Source organism: Rhipicephalus microplus, chromosome 6, assembly GCF_043290135.1.
Source record: "Rhipicephalus microplus isolate Deutch F79 chromosome 6, USDA_Rmic, whole genome shotgun sequence".
NCBI classification, from domain to species: Eukaryota; Metazoa; Arthropoda; class Arachnida; order Ixodida; family Ixodidae; genus Rhipicephalus; species Rhipicephalus microplus.
The window spans coordinates 42,776,179-42,804,070 of record NC_134705.1 but is presented as its reverse complement, the minus strand read 5'-3'; the positions used below and the strand labels follow the sequence as shown (position 1 = coordinate 42,804,070).

The window sequence follows — 27,892 nt, the reverse complement described above, 5'->3', positions numbered from 1 at the left end:
CAGACCAAAGCACTTTCCCAACCAATAGAAACGGCTGAATGTTCGCTACCTCATTTCTCGGCACAGTGCAAAGGGTGGTGGTGTCAGCTGATCAACCGTGCGTTAACGGTGCTGTGCGTAATTCTGTGCGTGCTAGGAAAAATTGCGCGAACTATAATTCACATATGAACTGAACGGCACTCCGAGATCATTACTCGCAGTGGCCTACTACTGCGGCGTATTCGCCGCAGTAGTAGGCCACTAGCAAGTAACGCGCCGTCGCAGCTGCACAAGAGCGAATCTTTAACGTGGGAATCGTTTGCAAACATATTACGCAATCGTCGTTACTTAAGCTGTAAGCATCATGGAGCTGCTTCTTCTACAAAACACAAGCATTTAACTTCCGATTTAGTAGCGCTTCTGTCAGGGCCATGATCATACTCTAAAAGTGCGCGATTCCCTGCCTTCGGATAATGCAGGTTCCATCAGCACCATAAAAACAAGGATATTGACATGCGTACGCTTTCAAAAACGTCGAAATCGCGAAAATTTGTCGAAGAACAACATAATTCAAACAGCACTGGTAAAGTTCAGGAGAAGTTAGCGTGGGTGGTATACTCGTAAGTACATATTTCATTGATCTAACCGTTTCGCTTTGCTGGTCGAGCTCGAGCGTGTTGGCGGCATGCGGCGCTTTTAATATCCACTGTAATTAGACACATTCAATACACAAGAAAAAGTATGATTTTATTTAGAGCGTGTTGAAGGATATTACAGAATAAATACAATCAAAGTGACTTACGATTGGGAAAAAAACGTTAACGAACGACGGTACATGAAGTGCGACTCTCTGCTTGTGAGTTAGCAGCTGATCGTTCATCGTGGCTTTCACTCTCAGCGCGTTGACCACCACCTACGTTCAGTAACAACTCCTCGAGGTCAAGACGGTTTCTTTGAACATCACTGCTGAAAGTGATCTGTGGAATTCTCTCCGCCAAATGACTTGAATGGCACCAACAACGCGTCATTCGCCACGCACAACATGCACACGGCATCACTCCCCACGTTTATCTGAGGGTGCAGAGAACATTTCACTCCGATACTCGGCAAGAAAGGAACCGCTTGCTGTGTTCTGCCATCTATCAACGAACGTAAAAACAGGCGGCGCAGCACAGGCCAAGGTTTCGAAGCGCAAATCGCGAGCCTGCGCTACTTTCCGTGCACAATGAACGTTATGTGATTCATGCACTACAAAAGCACTAACGAACGCTATTCGCACGTAAAACAAGGCGAACTTTAACTTGAATGGTCAGACGAGAACATTCAGCTTTCAGAGTGGCTGCAGAAAATATTTCGAAGCTGATGTGTACGCTGCGGGCTATATTCGAAAGCGCGCGTTGCCACACATTTTCCAAAAAACTTCACTTCTCGCAAGAACGAACCATATTTATCGTGTCACGGACGTTTCAATATATTCACTGATGCACGAAATATACAAAGTGATTTGTAATCATTTCTTGCTAAGCGTTAACACCGCGGCTAGCACCGCCGAACAAGAGAGCATTGGGAGCGTCTGCCTACAGATCATCCTTGAGAGGACGCTCCTGAATTCCGCTAGGTGGCTTGGCAGTCCATGAACACTGCGAATAACATGGAGATGAATGTGGTGTATTCTGATTCAATTATGTTCATTGAAGTGACAAGAGATCAACCAGCATTTAGTATCATTTCTATAAATTGTTTACGCTCAAGCTTTCGGGTGACAAACCTATGTTATTAATACGAGTACTAGTGTAAATGAAAAGAGCGACTGGGAAGTAATCCATATTTTGTTTCAAACAATGAATGTGGATGGAGGGGTTAAGAAAGTTAAATAGAGCATGATCAATAGGAGTTTCGAATCTATTATTACTGCTACGTGCCGGAAGGAAATGTAAAAATTACAGACCATAGCCCTGGATGCAACTTGCAAGCTGGGCTGCAAAGGAAGAAGTATCAAGGAAATTTATGTTACTATCACCCATGATGACGACGAATTTTTTCCTTTAAAAGAGTGTCAAAAATGAGATCAAGTGCTTCACAAAATGCACGAATTGATGTATGTTGTGATCGATAATCGGTACCAAAGACAACATTATTATTATCAGCATATATTACAGAGTGATCTACTTCTATCCACACTGAATCACAATCACGGATATTTGAGAGCAGATCAAGCCTACGATTGTATAGAATGCCAGAACGAATTAACATGGCTGAGTAACCAAGTTAGTATGACGTGCGATTACAGTATTCTGAACTGTAAAACAGAAAACCATAGAGAGTTTTGCTATATCGGCTCAGCCATGTTTCAGAAACACATATGATTGAAAATAAATGGAGACAAGACAGTAATATTTCTGAATTCTTAGAGTGCGAAAACAACGCGAGTTGAAGTGAATCACTGGATGACGATTGTTCGAAGAGCAGGACCTAATTTCACTAGTGCAAATGTATGACGTGAGATTAGAGGAACAACAAAGTATAGGTGAAACCGTATAATTACTTTAAGCGCGAATCGCAGGGTTGAAATCCCACCCGTTTCGAAAAACTCTCCTGTCTTTTCTCTTCTCCTTTAATCCTCTCACCCCTTCCCCTAGTGCAGGGTAGCAAACCGGACGTGCGTCTGGTTGACCTTCTTGCCTTTTATTTCTTCCCTTCCTCCTCCTCCTGTATTTTGACTGTCTCACCTTGATGACGCAGTCAACAGTCCACGAAAAATGCCACTTTTTTTTCTTTGTTTGGTGTCAGAACTTTGCTAAATAATTGCTTCTTTTGAGGAGTGAAGTGATCATTGACGAAAACAGGTCTGACTTTTTCTTTGTGGAAACCAATGTCACTAGTGCTCAGGCATGCCTTGCGGGCTTTGCCTATAAAATCAATTTTCAAGGCTCGAGAGTGAAATTGGGCTGGCAAGTCCTTTGTATTGGACGCTGACGAAACACGATGTACAATTTCTATATCACTAGCAGGAAGCTAGCAGTTTATTTTAGGCGTGAGGGATTTGTTCAGGGACTCAACAGTTTTGTTCAGAAAATCAAGGTTGCTCATACGACCCTCAATCTCGTCAATTAACCCTGTAATTATCAGGAAACGCTGGCAATTTAGCTTGGGCCCAACAATTGTCGTTACCTTCTCAAGAAGGTTATCAAGCTATTCGCTAAAAGTATTTTCGAGTTGTTTCATGCGTTTAGACAGTACGGCAACAGTTGGCTTGAATTATAGATAACACCGAAAGTAGCAGCAGGGGCAGTGTAAATAGTTTTGCCATCAATGACTGAAAATGGGCATAACCATTGATCTTGCTGGGATCACCCTACATTTCTCTACTATTGCAGAGTTTGCTTTTGATGCGTTCACATTGTATGGAGTATCCGTGTCTTTTTTTTTCTCTGTGTACATGATCACAACAACAATGCCTTCGGATGAAAGTAGAACCATAATAAGAAAATTGCATCTATGCATGAACACTTGCTGCATTTAGGATCCTGTGGTTTAGATGAAACTCAATATTTACTGTTGCCTACTAATTTTGAAAGACTGTTTGCCATTTATTTTGAAGTACATTGAACCTTGTGTAAAGTTCAAGGTGAACGTTTTTTTTTCTAAGCTCGTTTTTGCTAACGCTTATCTTCCAACTTCTCCGACAACTGTCTGCTTGAAGGGATTCTTGAGGTCCTGTTTCCGACGAGCCCTGACTGGTTTTTATCAGCTCCTTGTTTGAGGGAACGCAGGAAACTAAAAGATAAACTTTCGGTAACAAGCGTACCTAAAAGTAGAAAGACATGAACTCCCAAACCTGCTCTTGATCACCGTGTGCTGTTGCAGAAACTATCGTTGCGGTTTCTTACGGAAGGAAGAAGTGCGTGCCGCTTGCCAGGCCCTAGCCGATGCTTAACACTGATAAGCTCGTTCTGAGTATAAAGGTGGGGGATAGTATAAAATATGGCGGGCATGAAACAGCCTGCAAGAAAAAGCAATGATTATCGCCGCCGGTTCTTTTTACTTGTGAGAATTTATTTCTACGGTTTACTTTTCGCTGTATATATTTTCTCTGGGTGTTCTCACAGTGATCTTGAGCTGTCGTATAAAATAGAGGTTCCTGGTACGCAACCGCCACTCGCCCGGTATTGCGTCCTTCCTGACAGAGCGAGGACCCCGAGAAGAATTCATCGAACAAGATGGGCTTGTGGCAATTGCGCACATGCGTGGTGCTGGCCGTGCTGGTCGGTGTCGTTATTGCTGCCAATCGGGGAGAACGAACGGACGCGTTTCGGGTAAGTTAAAATGATTTCGGCTCCGGTAACTATTTCGCAACGAGCATATTTATTTCGCTTACCTGCGTGAGTCGTACTTGTTAATGTCAGAATTATATTCGCACATTGAATTTTTGTGCATATGTGGCGCCAGAAATTATGCCACCGGAAGTTAACAAATTATCTTCTAAGATAAAAACTGTGAATTAATCTTTGATTCATATAAACAAGCAAAATATTAGAACATAATATATATCGGGCTGGCCTGAAAAAAAAACGGCAGCGGTACATTTTATAGAATTGACCTTTACGAAACCTAACATGCTCACAAGCGGCGTACGGAACTGAGCCAGTTGGTTGAACTTCATTATGAAAATCCGTGCAAAAAGACGACACATAAGATGAAGTTTTGTGAGCTCTTAGGTCCTATGTATAGATTTTTTGTGCGCTGCTTTTTAACGATGGTGCTAACAATGCGTGTCTCTGCGAGCACCTACTGTAACTTAGAACAAGAGGCAAAATGACTTTTCCTTATGCATTTCTGTATACAATACGTAGCGCATTTGGTGAGTGATAGCCCATTAAAAGCAGCTGAAAGCAGTGAATGATAGCGGAGAAGTCCTTACTTTTTTGGAGTGCTTCATCCGTAGGCTTTGATATCACAGATTGTTCATCACCAAAGCATGCGCTCTGATACATCTTCAGGACCATATAAAAGGTTGGACGACTGAAGCAATTCTCAGCCGCATTACGCAGACGGCGCCACGAAAACGAACAATATATTTTAGTGCATGATTATTTCAGTGTACATGCTCCATTTGCTTAAGAAGTAAAGGTATATACGAAGCGTTTCGCATCAACAAAACGTGTGGGAAAAGAAACAGATAGCTGTGCGGACATATCGAAGGTAAACGGTGTCTTTCTTTTGCTTTTTAAAATGTACTCGCATGGACATGTGTATAACAAGTAGTTTTTGAAAGTAGAGCGTTGTCTTTAAAACAAAGTAGTGCTTTTAGTTGTTTGTCTAGAAGATGAACGGCTATTTGGACTGAATAGCAAAGTACACTTTGGAAAGGTTTCCAGAATAAGTTAGTTCTCTAGTTAGTAACCGAAATTTATTCTATCATTTTTTTTTGTTTCGATCACAGTGAGTCATTTTGAAACGTTGGGAAAAATCCTGGATACGCATTCTCGTACGTTTAAAGTTAATGCGGGTAGATTGAAAAGGCATTATTTTGTGCTATGAAACATCGCTTAAGCAGTGAGTGGCAGGTAAAACAAAGACCCACACGAGGATATTCATAGGAAGTCCGGTAGTGTGGTCAGGCAAGATGTTTGAGGCGGAACCATACAATTCTACATTCCAGGAAACCTGTCAGGTGCAAGGTTTCGCTGAGCTGAAGCCACTTGGTCAGCTTGATTATTTTGATAGAGCTTAAGCTTATACAAAAGGTAAGCCTTGCTGCTCTGGAAAATTCAAAACGTCGTATTTCTACATGCAGAAGATGATATGCGTCTTGCAACAAGCACAAAAAAAACTTCTTTTACTTTTTTCATAGAATGCCCCAAAAAGTGGTATATATAAACAAACATATATATATATATATATATATATATATATATATATATATATATATATATATATATATATATATATATATATATATATATATATATATATATATATATATATATATATATATATATATATATATATATATATATATATATATATATATATATATATATATATATATTCAAGTAGATCCTCCGTAAGCAGTCACAACATCGCGTTTATTTCGACACTTCAGCCAGAGTCTGGCCTTCAACAGCATTGAACGTACAGTTTGTCGGTGCTCAGTTTTATACAATCTTAAATGAGAGAGGGTATGCAAAAAAGAGAGTGAGAAAGAAACAAAACAAAAAAGGGAATGAAACCAAGAAGTGGTCTCCCCCTTTCCCTTTCCCGGCCACCCGCTTCCTTTTTTTTCTTAATTTTCTCTCCTCTCTTTTTGCCCCCTTTATATATATATGTATATATATATATATATATATATATATATATATATATATATATATATATATATATATATAAGACGAACGTGAACATTGCAAACAAGCCGTGCAACCATTGACCATAAAATACACCCCACGCACCCCCACTTTCCCCAAGTGCAATTTGTGACGACCCACGTTTAGTATTTCGCCTTCCGGTGCAATCCGCTGGCGGCTTATCGACCTTTGAAGTTTACGGCGAATCGGTTGGGGGAATATAAAGTGCTTCGAGTGCATGTCAGTGGTGCCGGAAGGTATAAAAAAGCCGGCAATGTGACACCGCCATCGATAATATTTGTATGCATTGGCTGCTGTCAGTGAAAGGAAAGGAAAGATGCATAAAAACAGAAAAAAAAGAAAAAACAGAATAAAAGACTGTACGACATTCGGGACCACATATCTGTGTGTTCTGGCTGTGCTCGAAGCGGCAAAACAAATCTATACTGTTAGATTCATGCGCTTACAGCTCTGTCAGGTGGTAATATTACTGTCCCAACGGGATGCCATGGGCAGAGGACTGATTAGAAAGCGCCCTTTGTGTTGTTTAATTATCGTAACGCTGACAGGGTGCCTGAGCGTCCATTTATTCAGTTTTTTATTGTGGTTAATTTGTAGGTAAAGGAAGATTCCTGTTGTTCCCATTCTCTGACTGTTCAAAAATTGTTTTCAAATAGAGTAACCCTCACGTCATCAAAGGTGTGACTTTTCAATTTGCTGTGGGTTGAAAGTAAAAGGCTTGGCAGGGAACGTATATGCGTTCCATGATTGTTGAATCTAATTCTAAACGGAGTGTGTGTTTGGCCTACGTATTGCCTGTTACATACCCCACATTGCAGAAGGTATATGAAGTTCTCTGAGTCACAGTCTAGTGCACCACTTACCCTGTGCCGAAAATCCAAGTGGGTGCTTTCCGCCCCTGTCGTTGTTCGCATGTGTTTGCGTACTTTACATCTGCTTTTTCCGCAAGGGCGACTCACGGTTTGAGGTCTTATGCCTATTTTAAATGTGGAGCATTTCTCGGCAAACTTCGGCGACTTTGAGCGTATCTATCTATCTATCTATCTATCTATCTATCTATCTATCTATCTATCTATCTATCTATCTATCTATCTATCTATCTATCTATCTATCTATCTATCTATCTATCTATCTGTCTATCTATCTATCTATCTATCTATCTATCTATCTATCTATCTATCTATCCATCCATCCATCCATCTATCTATCTATCTATCTATCTATCTATCTATCTATCTATCTATCTATCTATCTATCTATCTATCTATCTATCTATCTAGCCGCCTACTACATTTAGTTCTCCTGGCCGCTTCGATAGTTGTATCTATACCAAACTTGGCGTGGCATAACATGAGTGTATGAAGAACATATTTGACTAGTAATGACATGAAAATCTTGATATGTATATCAAGAATGTCATGATTTACATTTCGCCCCGCCGTGGTGGTTTAGTGGCTAAGGTACTCGGCTGCTGACCCGCAGATCACGGGATCGAATCCCGGCTGCGGCAGCTGCATTTCCGATGGAGGCGGAAATATTGTAGGCCCGTGTGCTCAGATTTGGGTGCACGTTAAAGAACCCCAGGTGGTCGTAATTTCCGGAGCCCTCCACTATGGCGTCTCTCGTAATCATATGGTGGTTTTGGGACGTTTAACACGACAAATCAATCAATCAATTCATGATTTACAATTCAAGGTCCTGCAGCTCTCGCGATAGCTCCGCTGACATGCCATGTTGCCAAACTGGTATGATATGACATGATTGCATGGCGAACACAAGTGACAGGCCTTAACATCAAAATCACGACATGCGTGTCATGTAACATGGCTACATGCCATGCTCATGATGCGCTCGCGGCGGTTTTGCTAGCCTACCTTATACCAATGCTAGCCTACCTTATACCAATGCTAGCCATTGCTAGCCTACCTTATACCAATATTAGCCTGTCTGGTAGTCATGTAACAACATGACTACCAGACAGGCTAATGATGCCCTGGCAGCCATATCACTACATTCATTTATACCAAATTTGGTATTACGGGACGTAATTGGGTGACGAATGTATGATACTAGTACAAACATGATAAACATGACATGCGTGTCATGTAAGAAAATGACTACTCGCCACCGTCAAAGCGCCAATACATTTTGACGTGACGCGGTGCGCGTGCTCGCTGGCGTTGATTTGATCGCGTCACGCCGGCGTTACGATGCCAGGCGCCGGTTTTTTCATATACACGCAGGCGTGTGCCACGCTGCGGCGCTATGTCGCATGCACGTTTCACTTCATCCGGCATCCCTCCGTCATAAAAAGAGGGAGACGCAGTGTTGTCTGGGTAACGCATCGGCACGAATTTCACGCCGGTTGCCGTCGCGCCACGCCGACAGATGTTGGTCGCTCCTGGCGTCAGACTATAGAGCGTTCGCGTTTCACTAACGAAGCGTCGCTGTGCCCAGCGTGCGCGCGCGTCAACGCTACATTGGAGTCTATTGGGCCCTTCATGATGCGCTTGCGACCGTTGGGCTATCTCCACATATAGCGAAATCGGTGTTACGTTACGTCAATGTATGACGAAATATATGACTGATGCAAACATGATAATCCTGAGACGCGTGTTATGTAAGAACATGACAACATAACACGCTATTAGCGTGCTCGAGGCCGTTTCGCTAGCTCCACATATACTAAATTTGGTATCACGTGACGTGAATAGCTGACTAAGGCCGGCGACACGTCTAAATATGATAATCTTGAGAAGGAAGTCATGTACGGTATCATTTTCTTCCACCTCATAACGTTGTACTGATTCGAAAGGGACATATAAACCTTTCTTATTCATGCTTTGCATATCATCGATTCCCACTGTGCGTGGGATTTGTCTTTTTTTTACTTTATTAAATGATCTTTTATACTTTCGGGCCGCCTGCATACCACACAAGGAGGAGAAGCGAAAACTTTGGTTATCGCACGTTCTGTTCTATTATGTTAGTGTTTTCTTAGGACCATTTTAATGTTCAGTGGGTTGGTCGTAAAGTTAATAGCAAAGTTTGATTGTGGCGCTGGTCTGCATTTTCCTTGTGGTTTAGAAAAGTCTGGGGTTCAAATTTTCTGCTTTTTAAGGGTCTCATTGATGACAGTTGGGGGGTATTCTTGATGAAAGAGTGCCTCGCGCATACGTGTGCTATTTTTATAGAAGTCCTAAGTGCAGAAGCGTATTCATCTGAATCTCTCTGCTTGGCAACAGAGAATGGTGGTTTTGCAGTGTCGTGAATGGCAGCTTTTGAAGTGCAGGTATTGTTGCCCTTAGGTTTTATGTATATGCTAGATACCAGCACACCGTCCACTATTTGAACAACTAAATTAGGAAGAATATTTCAGTGTTCGATGAGGAGTGTGTAAAATAAATGCTGGTATTTGCTTGGTTAAAATACAGTGTGAATTTGAATATAGTTCTCCGAATGCTTTCATATAAGAAAAATATTGTCGAGGTACTGCTTATAGATAAAATGTGATATCACGCAATGAAACAAAATTGTACTATATGTATGTTTTATGAGTATGTTAGCGTATGTTTGGGGCCACTTTTGTATCCTTTACTCTGCGGCTGACTTGAAGTTAGTGCTGATTGTTATATTCAAAGCTGTTCAAATTGCGTACAAGTCCTGTTAAAAATTCAATCATTTTTCAACTGGATATGTGTCAGGTTTCTGGGTGTCACACGACCATCGCCATGCGGGATATTTGTATATATATATATATATATATATATATATATATATATATATATATATATATATATATATATATATATATATATATATACAAATATATATTACGAGAAAAACCGCATGATATTTCGTTCACCTTTTAAACATCATAATATGACGCCCCTATAATCAGGCATCGCGCAGATCGCATGAAAGTAATTTACGGGCAGCATCGACACAGAATCAGCAATATTATTGTACAGATATATATATATATATATATATATATATATATATATATATATATATATATATATATATATATATATATATATATATATATATATATATATATATATATATATATATATTATTGCCGATATTGAGTCGATACTGCACAATGCACAATAAGTTACTTTCATGCAATCTGCGTGATGCCTCATTTAAAGAGCATCATACTTTGACCGAGAACTTCAAAAATATAGGCTTAATTCAGTTTCAACATGCATTATAAAATAAATGTTAACCTAGCGATTGACATATGGTTTCGTTTTTCTTATGAGAGCATTATTTCATTCAAAATCGATAAGAAAACATCCTTTTATTGAACCTTGAATGTAAATTAGTTATTATCGGTACTACAAGCTCTTTCAGCCTCACAGTACACAAAGAATATTGCACAAGAAATTACTGAAAATATTGGGAAAGTGAACTACTCATACACATATAGGATACATCATAAATATATTATGGCTTGTTCGTAAACTAATCCGTATAATATACTTCAAGAGTAATACTGAAAAAAAAGGCCCTTGCAATCCACAATGCATTTCACAACGAAAGAACACTAATGGTCCTGTTTACAGGACGAATACGGTATCACGACATAGGAGTTTTCTGCACTGAGACTTTTTTTATGTGTAATGATGAAAAATATGAGGGCAGATTTATAATACGGGTTTTTAACTGTATCTAATTCATCATAATATTGCTGAGACAAAAAATCCTAACATTATGAAATATGGTCATTGCTAGCAACGTTCAGACAAAGTCTGCTTCACAGGTTTGATTCTAAGAAAATATTTCCCAAGTTAGTTAATGAACCTTAGATAGACAAAACTTCCGCAGCCCTCTCATACGGCATCTCCCATAATTAGACCGTCACTTAGAAACGCGTAACTGTCTAAAACGGTCCTCCTTAACGTCCATGTCTCAAAATAACGTAGCATCAGTATCGTTAAAGAAATTGAATTGCTGCACAAACTTGTACAGCAATTCAATTCAAGTTTGTGCAGCAATTCAATTTTTTCAAGTATGAACCAACTAGTCTGCAAAAAAGTATTGCATCAGTATCGTGTCACACACCTCGTCTGTCATGGAGCTTCCAATATGAAAGTGGTAAAGTGTAGGCATAAATCAATTCTGCGATGCCATCTCTTTTGAGAAGGTGGATTACCCTAATAAATGTTGCAATAGGGGAATTTATGAAAGGGTGCGACATATCCTTAACGGCATCATGTGTTGCACATATTAAAAGAAAGAGTGGGCCAGACACAGTGTCTTCTGTCTTGGCGTGGCAGAATTTCGCTGTGCAATATACCAGCGAGTGCAGACACCTCTGTCTCCACCAAAGAAGGCCCATTCCCCAAACGATGTGGTTTTGGTGATCGAGCAACAGTATACCTCGCAGCAGACGGAACAGATGTAGCAGGGTAGGCCAGGCGGTGGGGTCTGTGGCTGTGGTTGCATTTGCCCTCTACCTACGTACTTTGGCTGCTTTAGGTGATGACCGCAGTAAGTTCTCAGCATTAATTACATTGCTGAAAAAAAACTTCTCAAAACAAAAACGTGTGGTCACAGTGTTGAGAGCTCTCTTTTTCGCGCCTCCCTTTCATCTAAATCCACAAAGATAGTGACGGCCTTTCACGTCCGTCCCCCCTTTCTAAGACAAATGGGCAGACACTTCTACATCGCCACTGGAACATGGCTTAATGCAAAGGTACAATGCCCTTGCACTTTACCAATCCCTGTGGCACCGAAATAAAACGTTTGAGCTCGTAATAGGGCAGCTCCTTAAGGTCGCGCTGCATCTCTGTAAAGTGTAACACATCTCTTGGCGGATAAGTGCCAACTACTCACCTCCAAACAACTACAAGGGAAGAAACTGTCTATAGTAAATCTAGCTGACATGTTTCAGGCAGTTCCAGTGAGGTGATATGCAAGAACAATTGGCAAAGCGTTGCTACTCACCTCTGGTTCACAAAACACTATATAAAAATTGAAGTTTGCAGCATCTCAACTGACTGAAGATCACGAAGAGTGATTAAACACTACTAATGATGGCTAAACTGTTTTAGTGCAAAGCAAAGGTGCATGAAATAGCATTGTTGTTACGTATTGCATGGGAGTTACGCAAACACTGCTTTTATTATGGGCGAACTTGTGCATAACCGAGTATAGTGAAATAAATAAAAAAAGTCTGCTAAAGCGTTCAACTTATGCTGCAGTTCTCTTATGCTGCAGTTTTTCATGTGATAAATGTCTTGTGGCCGAGGCATGTCCGTTTTGTTGGAACCTTAGTGAAAGCAGTCTGTGCGGCAATATGTTGACACAAACTCGCTGTTTCACCAATATTTGCAAAGCTCAGTCAGTGAGGCAGGTTACCATTTTTTTAACAACGCATACGTCACAGAGAAATGACGAAACGTTATCAGACCAAATGAAGTAGTGTTGTCACGTAAAAGGGTTGCACTGTGCTATACGGGGTGATGCCTGCACGCATAGTAAACACGAACTTTTGCTTATACCACCGCAACGTGTTGCTGGTGAAGTGAGAAGAAACAAAGTAGGAGGAGGGTTGCCGGTATTGCAAGAAACTGCTCCCCTCTAAAAATTTCCGCAGTGCTAGAACGTCCACTCTCTAGCGTCGGCACATCTTCGTTTCTTCGCGTATTCAAGAGCTATAAAGCTGTGCTGTATGTTGAAAGCCCCGTGGACCAAAAGGGCTGGTCTTGAGGTGAAAACAGAGAAGTAGCTCTTGGTTCTAATGAAATGAAACCCCGCTCGAAATTTTCGCAATCACACTCATAAATGTATTCCTCGGTCACTCTCATTAGGGGATGCATAGAGTGCATACACCAGCAGCAGAAAAGAGCCCCAGGTAGCACAAAGATAGGATATGCAAAGTGGTATCTGTTCAGCAGGGACCTGTCCTGTCCCTTGTTCTCTGGCTGTTTTGTTCACTTCGCCTTTCACATCTCGCCGTGATGCCGAATCACATGCCAGGTTTCAGGCTACCTGCTGCGCTCTTGTGTGTGCCCTTTCATAAAATATATGTTTTTGCATATCGATAATCAAATGCTTACTTTTTCGCTCAGGTGATCGAGGCGTTTTCGCGACCTGTCAGCATCTACAAGGACAGCAACAATTCACCCTTCAAGTGCCTGAGTGCTACACGAACTCGCTTCGATCCTCAAGCAAAGGAAGCAACCTACATTTGGCACCTGAAAGATGACCATGGCAAAGTGAAGTAAGCTGCTCTCTTTTTTATGGCAATTTTTCAAACTTGTTCTCCTTTCTGGTGCTAAAACTATTGAAGATTCTCCATGGATACCATGGTTGCCAAGGCACTGCTGCGCACAGTGTACCTGAAAATGAAGAATAAACATTTTCAGCTTCAATAATGGCCACCGAGAATGTGTTAATTGCTAATTTAATGCACAAAAACATAATGACAAGCTTGGTTTTGCGAGCAGCGTAAAAAAACAAAAAAAAACAACGGATTGTCATTAGTACTTCCGACAACCCACAAAGGCTTTCTATAGATAGTGGCCTCGTGGAAGCAAACTCCTAAATTATTTTTTTACAGATAAGTCTGCTACGCATCGGGATGCATCAGAGGAAAATAAAATCGGGGCAATTATTGAGAGGCTGCCGAATAAGCTTTGGAAACTAAAACACTTCTGGGGTAAACTTAAGGGCTGGTATTTCTTTGCTAGGCGGAATAACAATAAGAACTGACAAGCAATTAGGTCAAGGAAAAGGGGATAGTAATAAAAGTAATTGTAGTGTAGTTGTAAAAACTGAAATGTGGACGAACAGATAACTTGCCGTGGGGTGACCTTCGAAAAAAGCCTCCGATGCTATAGCAACTGAACTACCACTGCGGTTTTCACCCCGTTCACTTTATGGGGTAGGCATGTGCATTTAAAGGTGGGAGTGTCAGTAAGCATTACCTGTTGCCAATAGGGCGAGTGTGGAACACTAATTTTTTGCCAGTTGGCTTCACGTAGCACGGGATCTTATTACGAGATCGCAGCTAACCAATGATACTTTGCACACCACCTGAAGGCATTAGGTCAGCAAGAATGAGACTCTTGCCCTGAATGAAAAAAAAGAAAGGTAAATTAGAGGTTGTTTATTTTTTTTTTCGTTATACACAATACTATTAAGAACTCCAACGTTTCAGTGCACATACATGCATCATGAAGTGAACGGGGTGATCGCCGCCGGGGTAGCTCAGTTCTTAGAGCATCGTTCACGTTATATGAAGGTCGAAGTTCGGTCCCTACCCACGGTAAGTTGTCTTTTTGTTCAATTTTCTCGTCACAATTACATAATAATGACTTCTCATACAATACCCTATACTTTTTTGGCATGATTGTCTGCCAGTTCTCATTGAAACAGAGCTGGCACCGTTACAACTTCAGGAGAAAATTCATGGTGCTTACTTGTGCCTGTGCAACGCGAGTGAGCACGGCAAATATGTAGTAGTGTTGGGACTCAATGTGTACACCTTTAGTGCACCATAATTGACATATATTAGGTTATGTTGCCTGGGCCTACGGTCCTTGTGGTTTTTGCGATTGCTTGCGTGTCATTGATGTGATCGTATTGTCATCGATAGGCAGGAGAAAGTCGCTTACGTTTCAGGATACCTTAAAATAAAACAGAATTGCGTCGTTTCTGGCCCTTGAGGAAGCTCATTTTTTGTAAAATTAAGGTTGCGCAACAGTATAGTATGCACACGTTACAAGAATAACGACCACTGGCATGCATATTCGTTTTATGCTGAGCAAAGAAGGCCACGTTTGTATTGCCATCCGCTAGCATAACATTTTTGATGTTACGGAGTCACCTATTATTGTGCTTTCACCAGTTTAGTGTAGCACGTTTTAATTTTCACCTATTTACACTTAGAAATTCGGGCATTCATGTGTGCCAGACTTTCATTACAATACGAATGTCATATTTTGTATTATTGATGGGATCAAACAACTGAAACAGAAGCACGTGAAAATTGTCACATGGAGGTACCTAATTAGCCAGAAAAAAAAAAGAAGAGGCGGGCAAGATGGCGTTATGTCTGATATAGAGCATTCAGAAGAAGCAAATATGCGCACAAGAGCACAACACGTGGATAGCGCCAAGATGAGGAATCAAACCACTGCAATGAAAAACAAAAGCATGCAAGTGGTGATTATAAATACTAACTTCAGGTTTTATATTTCAAAGCGTATCTTTGAGTATCCCTCTGCGATTTGCTGACTGTTGCCCTGGTGACCTGGTCCCTGTAGCGAGCGACGTAAGTGCGGCTCCAGAGCTTACTAAACACGTGTTGTTTTGTTTTCGAAGGGAGTTTATCTTGTATGAAGTTAGGTGCATAAGATTGCACATGGCTCTTCTGCCCTGTAGCAGAAGTATACAATCCGAGATTACCTGCTCACTCTTAGCACATTCATTCCTTCTGTTCACATATTTGTGAGCATGCTTCCTGAGCAGCACGGTTTTAAACTCAGAGCATTTCGAAATAGGATGCGCCCACTTCAACTAAGGAATGTAGTGCGATGGTCTTTGTAATATACAGAGTCTAAATAGTCGTGTAGACAGAGAACCATATGAAACGCACACGTGATTTCCTTGCACAATGATTTTATTACACTTTGTTTCAGTTTATTCAAGGCAAAATTGTTAAAATTTGCCTTGGGGGTCCCGACTAAAGGTTGAATAAACGCCTCACTAGGTCGTGCCACCATGCCCGCAAGAACATGAACACAACAACAAGCATTTGTGTTACAGAATGCACTTGTACATCATCATTATTTGAAGTGGTTACAGGATTGAAAAAAATATGATATAAGTGAAAGAGAGTATAAACAGAGTTGTCTTAAAGTTGTATCAATACACCGGACTCAAAATGAACTTAGAACAAAAAGAAAGGTAATAAATATAGCTTCTCGCTGCATTTTCGAGTGAACTACACATAAACCTTATCAACATTTACTAGAATGCTGGGAAAAGTAACAGTGAGTAATGAAAAATCAGTTTATTAAAAAAGTACAATCGATTACTGTAAAGTAATAAACTATCACTGGCTTAAACAACAAGCTGGAAATGAATACAAGACATATATAGTCACCACATTTCAAGGATCAAAAGAATCATAAATTTCTACTGTTAGGAGGTCTCTTGATATTTTTAATGAAGTAACTGATGTTTCATCTTGCAATAAATGAAGCTTGATTGAAGTTCTTGATTTAGGATGTTTGGTATGCGTCAGCTTGATAGTTGGTCTCCGAAGTTGTGTGTGATATAGGTCTCCATATTAGGCTCCTACATAATTCATATGATGTTTGTTTAACATAATATGTATCCAAGAATGGAGATATATTTACCTTAAACTGATGTTGTACCTCTAAACATAGCATGTGTCTGTATTACTGATTGATGGGCAATATTATGTAGCTTTCGAAACATGATCGAGTACTTTATGGAGTGCAGTGCTAGATATTGCACGTATTGCGCGCTTTTGCAGCACTAAAGAGAATTAAGGTTTATGACAGTCGTTGTTAACCACGCTAAGGAACAGTACGGTAATCAGAGTATACAAGAGCATAGTAATTTTGTCGCTTGATATTTGTTCGGGTGAAGTACCTTAGCCTATTTAAAATGCCGATTCTTCTGAAACATCATTTTTAATGTGTCTATGTGGGGGCTGTTCTTCAAAGTTGTTCTTCAAATTGAATTTCTAGGAATTTCATTTTTGTTGTTCGCGGAATCTCAACGCCCTGAAAGTAAATTTGTGCGCATGGAATGCATGTTACCCCTTTCGGTTTGAAGTACATGTATTCTGTTTTAGAGATGTTCAGTTGAAGTTTGATTACGTTTATTCATACATTCCGCCAGTACATTCATATGTTGGCTTCCTTATGTATTTCGCATACGTCTGATCCTGCAAAGAATACGTTTGCATGATTGGTATAAGAAATTATTTTTAATATCCCTCAATATTTACAATATCTTAATGAACAACAGCAATAGAACTGGTCCCTCAGGATGGATGGATCTTTGAGGGTCACCATACGCAATGAGTTCGACTTGTAAGCGTATAATGTTTAGAGTTGTATATTGCTTTTGTCGATGACAGCTAACTTTGTATCAGTTGGACTGTGGTACCGCAATTACAGGAGTACGGAAGTTTACGTAAAAGTAGATCGTGTTGTATGCTCTCAAGGGGCTTACTGAAATCAAGAAGCATTCCTTATGTGCAGATTTTGTTTTCAATCTTCTCTTGAATGTAGTGTTTATTACGGAGTAAAGCAGATTCAGTAGGTTTATTTTCGCGGAAACCATTGCGTTCTTTTGCAATAACATTGTTTGCTCTTACAAAACCCGTGTATGTCTTATTTATATTACCTTCAGCCATTTTCACGGATACAGAAAGTTCTGAGATAGGTCTGTATTTGTTTAGACAACCAAACGAACCTTCTTTATATATTGTAGTAACTTTAGCAAGTTCGATTTGATTGGGAAAAAGTACAGACGGTAGCATCAAGTTATGAATGTGCGCACTCAGAGGAATAGTGATAATGTGACTAATAGCCGTTAACGGCTTAAGCTAATTGTCATGAGAAGCGCAATCACATTGATCTTTTATTGACATGAATAATTTTTCCATGCTGTGTTGGTCAGTAGAATAGAGAAAAACACTTGATTATCAATCTGTGGCTTTACGATTCTCGAAATATGTTTCTGTGCTGTTCGCTCTAAACTGCTCAACTGTAAGAAAGTGTTTCTTAAAAGTGTCGGCAATTTCTGATTTACTCATGCCGAGTTTTCTGAACTTGATCCTTCTCGATACCTCTCTTTTGTCAACCAGCTCATTTATTGTATCGCACAGGAAGCGTGCATCTCTTCAATGAGCGGTAAATTTATTGATATTGTAATTTGTCTTAGCTATCTTAAATTCATTGTACATATTCTTACGGATTTTTTTATAACTGCGTAGGTCGTTTGCATCTCTGAAGGATAAAAATGTTTGAAATAGGTTGTGTTTTAATTTAATTTTGTTGTACAATTCCCCTGCCACCCATGGCTTTCAAATTCTTTAATTTTCTGTGGCGCCTAAGGAAAAAGCATTTTTTATAAATGGACCAAGTACTCCACAAAAATGTTGTAAGATTTATTAGGATCAGTTTCTTCAATAATTGGGCTTCCGTGAATTTCAGTGATTAGGTTCCTAAATAGTCCCATAATATGGATGGAGTAACTCCTGAGTCACACTTCAACCTTGTTGCCCCACCGCGGTGGTCTAGTGGCTAAGGTACTCGCTTGCTGACCCACAGGTCGCGGGATCATATGCAGCCGCCACGGGCGTTTCCGATGCAGGTGAAAATGCTGTAGGCCCGTGTGCTCAGATTTGGGTGCACGTTAAATAAACCCAGGTGGTCGAACCTTCCAGAGCCATTTAAAACGGCGTTTCTCATAATCATATGGTGGTTCTGGGACGTTGAACCCCACATATCTATCTATCTATCTATCTATCTATCTATCTATCTATCTATCTATCTATCTATCTATCTATCTATCTATCTATCTATCTATCTATCTATCTATCTATCTATCTATCTATCTATCTATCTATCTATCGTCATCCTTATTTCGGGCCACACGATTGCCAGGTAAGGAGCACTATACTGGAAAATGATCGCTAATGTCGACAGTAATCGCACCTGTTTCATTATCCACAAAACCGAAGCTGGAGATACATACGTGTAATGTGAATCCAAAATCTAGATGGGAGCCGACAGATAGAAGCAGGAAGTGGGATAGTCGTGGTAAACAGTGGAAGCGCCTCAGACAGGCTGGCCGACGTCTCGATAGGAGGACCTATTTTTGTCAAAAGCACCTTGTCATCCTTGGCGTATTACTTAGTAGTGAACCCCTTATTGTCTCCCCCTTTTTCCCCACTCCCGAGAACATTTGGAATCACTACCCCCTAACTTGAAGTGAAGCGAGGAGTGCAGTCTTCTGCTTTAGAGTTTTGTTTTTATTTTCCGGCAGCAATTGCCAACAGGGACATGTGCTACCACCAGGAGATTCCGTCACTAAAGACCCGCATAATACTAACATGCCAAGAATGACAACGTGCCTTTGACATAGAGAGGTCCTCCTACCAAAACGCTGGTCAGCTTGTTTGAGGCACTTCCACTGTTCACCCTGACTATCCCAATAAGTCTAATGTTGTTTCAGATGTAGCTGTTATTCTGGTTTGTGTGTTGATTACATTCACACAGTCTTCAGCGTCGATAATTTCATTCTGGCATACAAAGCCTGGATTATCTAGGAACCTATAAAATTAAATTCACCCACTAAAACAGTTTGGAGGCGGAAATCCAAATATCTGTACAGTAGTTACTCGGTGAAAATTTGAAAAAAAGCTTTCTATTGAACCAGAAGCAGAGTGATAAACAACAAAAATGACACATCAGCACACTCTATCATTATACGCTCATAGCAACCATTTACGACCTTAAACTCAGGTATTATCTATACGACAGGTTTGTACGAAAAAATTCAGAAACATCACTGCCACCGCCACGCTTTGCTAATCTGCTTGCAGAGATGCAGATGGCAAATTTTGCCGTGGCGTTTCATGCGAACATAACGTTTTTTATTTATTTATTGATTTATTGATTGATTGATTGATTGATTGATTGATTGAATGATATGTAGGGTTTAAGGTCCCAGAACCACCATATGGTTATAAAAGACGCCGTAGTGGAAGGCTTCGGAAGATTAGAACACTGGGGGTTCTTGACGTGCTCCGAAATCTGAGAACACGGGCCTACAGCACTTTTGCCTCCATCGAAAATGAAGTCATCACCGCGGGGATTCGATCCCTCGACCTGCGGGTAAATAGCCGAGTACCTCAGCCAACGCGGCGGGGCCAACGAAAATGCCATCAGCACTGGGTGTTCCCAGGTAGTTACCCTGCCAGTACTGACCGAGCTCAATGCTGCTTGACCTCGATGTACGATGAAAACTGGCGCATTCAGCATGATAGGGCCGATGGACACATATCGTATCTATTTGTGAAAAAAAATGTGTCAAAATCAGCAGGTAATGGGGCAGTGCAACTACCTTGTAAGTTACTAGAAGGTAAAAGTTGTAATTCTGAGCTGCCCGCATTGTGTGCTCAGACTTCCGTTCCCCTGTGTTATGTTAGCAATATTTTCGGGGACGTGGGCATGCAGATTATGTCAGCTCGAAGGCCACACAAATAGATTCGCCGAGCTGTGACAGTGTTGTGACAGTGTGTTATAAGCGACGAGCATGTTATTAGTAGCAAATGAAAAACGATCATCTTGTTCTTCTTAGGTATTTTTGTCTGAGCGTTGTGATTATATCCCATAAAAGCTACGACCCTTACTTAGGTACTTCCATTTGACTGTGTTAGTTGTGTTTCTATTGCTTTCTTCTATAGTTCGCTAATTATTGCAGTTGATTGTACAAAGTGAATTAATAATTAAATTTGATTTTCCAGGCAAAATGTAAGCTTCGACGTTGAGAAAGGAAAGGAATTTGACCAGGTCACCTTCTACGTCGACGATGGTGGGTTATTTTCTGAATCCAATTTTTGATAGTGCTCTCTGAAGATGCTCTCTGAAGATGCTCTCTGAACAGTGCCCACACAACGGGCATAGTAATAACCATAACCACTTTCTACCTCGTAGCTTGTGGCGGAGAAGACAATTTTTGTAATACCGTAGAAAAAAATGAAATTGCCAGGATCCTTTCTTCTCCGAATGCCCACAAACGAATAATCAAGTGAGCCCTTACTTGGCCCTAATGCATTATATCTTAGAGTAGGCCTAATAAATATTACCATTTAAAGATTATTCAATTAGGGCAATGGTGAAGTCTGAGTGAACTGAAGGATGCAGTCGCGTTCACGCATATTTGTAGCTCAGAAGTGGTGTCGCAGAAACTTCATTTAAAGGGAAGCAGTCTCTTTTCCTATTACTATTGTGCATTGATCGTGAGTTTATGAATTACGATTGAAGTTCGTGGCGTCGTGAGAATATATCCAAAAAATTTTGAAGTCCTGCCACTCCTAATAAAACTCGAACACATTTGATGATTATGAAACGAAAGCTGAGAACGAAAAATGAGAGAGTGCATGACAATTTGTTTCTGTTTTGGCAAGATGCTCACAAGGTGAGGCTTCCTCAATACATTTGCATAAGTTTGAGATGATGTGGCTTAATATAACCTTTATGCTTCTCTACATGATGCGAATCATCTGCTAGTATAATCGAAAGTACTAACAAATACTGACACTTATGCCCGTAAGATTTCATAGCACCATCATATTTCAACGATGAGACCAAAAAAACAACACTGTTCTCTCGCCTTCTCATACAAGCGTCGGGAAATTCTTCAAATTCTTGTTCATTCATTAACAATGGTTGAACAAAGCAGTACAGCAAGAACTAGGCGTACAAAAAGGTGCCCTTTGTATATGACACATTTCATGAGAAGAAATTAGGAGATCTTTTCACCACCAGCGCGATTCTGACGTGGCTGATTGGTCAAATCAGCCTTAAGCAACTGGTCTACGCACTTAAATGGCTTGTAATATTTTGTATATTTTAATATATATCACTAACAATGCTGTTCATAAAATTGGGCTGCACGGGTTTTTTTTGTAGCGATTCATTTGTGAAGAAAGCATGAAAAATAACCGTACTACTCTGATACACATGCAAGCGTAGAAATTTAAAATAAAATAACCGAAGCTAGGAATTATGTTAGGTAATAAAAAACTTATGAAAACAAAAATATTCAACTTGATTCCAGTATATATTTTATGTAAAGTACCAGAAATGCATATGCAAATTCAAAACTACCGCTAAGTTTCCACTTTCTTATCGTGTTCGAAAAAAAAACTGCTGATTTTTAACTTTACTTTTCAGATCGAACTCAACCTTTTACTGCATACCTCAACTACACCGACTACCAGAACTGCATAGTCGTCATTGTTCCTTACAGTGGACACAATCGTAAGACATGAAATGACTTTTTTCCTCATTATTTTCGCGCGTTAAGTACAGTACCAGTAGTAACAGTGCAAGTACCACAACTCTAGTTTCATATTACGTTTACTTCAGGCTTAATTATGAAGACTTTGCTTGGAAAGCCAGAAACATGACGAACTTTTTCCGACACCCGTATTTTCTGAGCACTGACCAATGGAAGCAGACTGTTAGTCTAGCTACAACGCTCTTTTCTTTATAGAAAAACTTAATACTGCGAACTTGCCTCTCAAGGCATATTTTATTGAACTATTGATGAGGTGGAATTCTTTCGCAGAATTATTTCTTCTAAAACTCCCGGGGTTCCTGGTGCATTCACGGAGATTAGTCAAAAACGAAGACTCCCCTTCTGAGTCGATGCGTTCCTCACTACCGTATGAAAGCTTCTTTCAGCCGACGCAGCCTTACACTGACTCCAACATCGGCCCAACTTTGATCAAGCAAGGGTGTGTTGACTCCACCATCTGAATCCACAGACTTTAACACTCTGACGTCACCAACGACGTAACAGCTATCGGCACATTCTGTAGTCATGATGTCCTTGTATGCTGGCGTCATCGATGATGATTTTAGCATCACTCATGTGGAGGATGACACGCAAAGCCCGTCAACTTCCAGATTTGCTGAGGCATGTAAGGATTTCGCCATCATAAAAAAAAAACTAACAACTCTTCGACTGTTGTGGAGACGTAATAATTGCATCGGCATCACCTGCGGCTGCACGTTCTGCGCTAGTGGCTTCATGTTGGGCTACCGCCTTATGGAACTTTCATGCACCTTGGCGCTCCTTCAGTAGCACTTCATCATCTTGGCAAGCGCACCGAAAACAACACAAAAGAAAGAGAGACGTAAACAGGCCGGCCGCTAGTTTGCGTATTTCTTTTAAGATTGTTCCGCTGCGCTTGCTAAGTTGCTCAAGTTCTACACCCCCCAACTAGCCTATACTTCTGCGTGGCATTACCTTCAGCTGCGGTTTTTTTTTTTTTCAGAGTGATTGACACGCATTCGTCGTCCTATAGCGAGCCCAATGAGCGATGAGCAACTGCTGATAAAAGCGATAGCGTAATATGTACATCACAATACATAGAGTCACGATACATAGACGTGGGAAGCGTAGCCGGCGAGTATCGCGACATTCGAAAAAAAAAAAAGCATCGACCATCGTGATAGGTGATGGCAGCATGGGCTGAAACACTTGTTCATTCAATTCATTGATATGTGTGGTTTAACATCCCAAAACCACCATATGATTATGAGCGAAGCTATAGTGAGAGGCTTCGAAAATTTCGACCACCTGGGGTTCTTTAACATGCAGCCGAATCTAGAGCACGCGTGTTTTGAGCATTTTCGCCTCCATCGGGAATTCAGCGGTCGAAGGATGGATGGATGGATAGATATGGCTGTACCCTTTAGATCGGGCGGTGGCTAGCGCCACCAAGCCGGGATATAATCCCGCCACCTGTAGGTTAGCAGCCGAGTACCTTAGCCACTAGACCACGGTGGCACGGCAGTGTTGTATAAACAAAAGAAAATCGTTAAGAGACGATGTGCTGGAGCTGACGTGTCGACAAGGGCAATTTTTTTTTCGGGATGCAACCAAACAAAACATGTCCACTTTTCGGAACAGCCGCTACAGCACTTACCCATAAATATGAATTTCTCATCGACACTTTCCGAATGTGTTTGACACATGCCTCTTGCTATCCATAAAGGGGTGCACACAATACACTGCAAATTGTTCTTTTACACGCCATTTTGTTCCCGGCCAATATCCGAGCAAGGAAGTCACACAGAGCTTTGCTATACATGTAAAAAAAAAAACGACACTCGCATCTTCCCACGGAAAAAAACTCGAGTAAATTCGTCGCAAAGTGGTAAGGAGATCAGGTGAAGGTTGCGTAATTAGTTATGATTCGTGAATGCCTAATTATTATTCTGTCTGTATTATCCTGATTTATTGAATGAAAGAGAAGCAAACGAGTGATGGACCGCTGATGTGCCATCCAGTGGGTGGCCAGTGAACGGTTTTGCAGCTCGAACCGTCGTTTTTTACTAGCGGACGCTGCCAGCGTGAGCCTTGCAAGACGAAAGAGGGCGGGGGGGGGGGAGCAAACAGTTGGCACGAGACCATCAAGGGACGCAAGCAAGCGGCACGATACGCGAGGCACGAGCATGCGCAGTGGGTGTGTGGACATCGCCGCCGATGAACGACGCATCACATCGTGCAACGAAGAACTGGCAGCCCGGGGCACTGCAACATAAATCAATTTTAGCGAATGTCTCGTAACTACAAAGGACGTTAGCCCAACGCTTGAGTACGTATGTAATGCTTATGAAATTTGATAGCCCCGCAGCATTACAAGCGATATTGGGGTGTCAAAACGATACGGTCAATTTGAAAAGTAGTTCCGAGATCTGGCGTGGCTCTGTGGTAAATACTCGATTGTACGCAGATAGATTGTGCTAGATTTCTGCTGAGACCATGTTATTTATTGTATGCGTTCGTCAGGCGGAAGAGGGGGGGAGGGTGAACTCTGCCAGCGTAAGCTATTTTCTTAACGCTTATGCATTAAAAATACCCATGTGTGTAGTCGCCGTTCCTGTCCAGATACTAAGTTTGACTCACCTGTGGCCGATACCCACTAGGCAGTGGCGCATGCCTGCACGTGAGTATGTGCCACTGTTTAACAGGAAGTGGTCGACGACATACGTGAGATGATTTTGACATTATTCAAGTTTTGACTAGCGCATCATATTCGTCTAATCATCTTCGTTCTATTTGTCAAACCATCTTCGCCATCGCGTCACATTCGTTCGTCACTAACACAGTGTAGCCCATCACCTCGAAATCCAGATATATAGACTCAATGCTAATCACTCGCATATTGCACATATACTGTATGAAGACATCAATTTCGAAGATATACAGCCTGTAAGAATTGTAGTGAAAGGAGTGTAATGAAGAACAAAACCAAAGCAAGAAGTTTCGAGTTATTTTATTCTTCGAACGGCCGAATTCTTTACAAAGTAATTCCATGCCAAACATTTCCGACATTTTGGCGACCGTCTCACATCTGTTTTTTGTATAAATCGTGACAATTCGCTGCATGAAAAACAGTGAAATCGTAGAATATTTCCAAGAGGAAAAAATATGGTTACGAGGCTGCCTTGTGAACTTCCCGGAATGTCATTTTTGTGTTTGTTTAAAAAATTTATTTCTAAAGTACTGCTCGTTTCTATACCACAATTGGTGTACACGTTAATTAAAGGTTTTTATGTATGTTGCTTGAAACTCAGTAACATTAGTGTGATTTTCTTGGAATAAGTGAAGAATTTAGCCAAAAATGTGTTACGTTTGTATTTTTTCTATTGCATTACTGCACTTTGTATGAAAATGTTAGTGAATACTTACACCAAAAAAGCAATAATTTCAGGAAAAAGCATTTAATACCTCTCAAGCTGCTAAATGTTACGAGGTAAATTCGGAAATTGTAAAATCGTTAATTATGACAGTTTTGAGAGAATTTATTTTCTTCATTACAAAAAATGTAATAATAGGATTCACCCTATGAAAGGAATTGTTTATTTGATTTTAATCGAAATATAAAGGGGACTTCTATTTGGACCACCATGTGGTGCCAATTGCGTGTCAAAACAGACAAAAATGACAATTTCTTTAAATTTGTGCTTTTTTTCGTAAGATTTAGCAGCTGCAAAGCTATAAAAATATTTTTTATAAGAATAGACTTTTTGTGGAGTAGGTATTCACTACTCAGATATTCATAGAAAAAGCAGTATTTATTTGAAGAAAAAATGCGACAATAACACATTTAGGCTAAATTCTTCGAGGCGTGTGTGCCAGAAAAAACGCACTAATATTACAGAACTTCAAGCTTCTTAAACAAAAACATTTACTTCACATGTAGACGAAGTTTGGTATAGAAAGAAGTGGTAATTTTTTTAAAAAATGCTTTCACGAACAACATCCGAATGAAATTGCCGGAAGTTTAAAGGCAGCCACGTGACCAAGAATTTTTCGCTCTCAGAAATGTTCCACCAGTTCACTGTTTTCAATGCAGTAAATCAGCACAAGTTTTTTGATATACACTTGAGATGGTCACCAAATCGGCTGGGACAATTGGCATGGAATGACCATTTTGCAATCTATCCAAGCGGCTTTTCCCTTTTGCTTTTATTCAGTCATTACGATTCATGTTTAATCACTTCTTCTAATCGTTTTTCCAAACCAAGCATTGCTTGTCACTTTTTACAGATTGCATGATGTGGCTGCAACGTAGGGTCGCCCACAACGTGCCACAAAACTGCTTGGACAAGTATGAAGAAAAGTGTGGCGTCAAGATACCAACGTTCGACAGCAACCTCTGCAAGGATGACTAATAAAGTAGCATTTGACAGTCACCGAACTGAGCTCGCACTAACCACTTGGATCAAAAAGCTCAAGGTGATAAAACACCGAGATATCGGACACTGTCAATCTACCGGTGAAATATAACCAATTAGAGTCATTGCGATTAGAGTTTACACAATTTTTGCTTTCAGCTTCATGCACGTTCTGCAGCCAGCTGTTTTTCTTCGCTGCTTTTAGGATGCGACAAAAGCTCTTGCTGCGGAGTGGCTTATGATTTAACTAAGCATTTTTGCGCAGTCTTTTGGAAACCAACTCCACCGACATTTCTGAGTCTTCCTGGACATAAACTTTTGGGTTAGTTCAAGAGATCGTTATGCTCTACTCAGCGTAATAAAAATCTAAATTTAGAAAATACTCCAGTGTAAGCGATAACAAAAGATGTCTTTTTTTGCGGACATATGGAGGGGTGCAACGAGTATTCATTGACAATAAAATATAGTATAAACTAAATGAAGTAAAACGGTCCCAACAAATCATTATAGCTACATATATAAACAATGAATGTCAATATTATAACACTCTAGAATTAGCCTTTAATTTAACACGTAAATAAAGCTACGGGGTATAAATACAAATTGTGCTATGAACAATAGCGTACTTAAACATTGTGATCGTTTTCGCAGTATTTTAAAAACTGCAGAAAATTCGTTGGTTCCACTCTATATCACTCTTCCAATCCATTTGCCGCAGGCATTCTAGTCCAGTTACCGCATGAAATCAAGCCGCATGAATTTCCGTCTTGTTTAGCTATATACTGCCTGTTTAAAAAACTTAAAAGGAAGAAGCGCTTAAAAGGAAGAATCGTGCTGACGCTAGCTATTCGAAGCACCCGGGTGACTATCTGCAGGATGTTTAGTACACTGAAGTTTTGATGGTACATCTGAAGTGACAGTTGTAGAATACATGTGCCCTTTATTTGGGCCTATTTAGCCTATTTATTGACATGAAAAAGGCTGTGTGATAATTCCTCAACAAGTTATACTGTTTCTTGCTTCCTACGTAGTTACCTAACACACATAGCGGGTAAGTGC

General features: G+C 40.4%; 1 protein-coding gene across 1 annotated transcript; it reads left to right on the top strand.

Moving 5' to 3' along the window:
• The first annotated feature begins 4,139 nt into the window (after positions 1–4,139).
• On the top strand, positions 4,140–27,001 carry LOC142765254 (uncharacterized). The gene is made up of 5 exons (XM_075865957.1): positions 4,140–4,295; positions 13,433–13,584; positions 20,881–20,948; positions 22,313–22,399; positions 26,706–27,001. The coding sequence occupies exons 1-5, from the start codon at positions 4,200–4,202 to the stop codon at positions 26,828–26,830; spliced, it is 528 nt and encodes a 175-aa protein (XP_075722072.1). The 5' UTR covers positions 4,140–4,199; the 3' UTR covers positions 26,831–27,001.
• Positions 27,002–27,892: the final 891 nt, after the last annotated feature.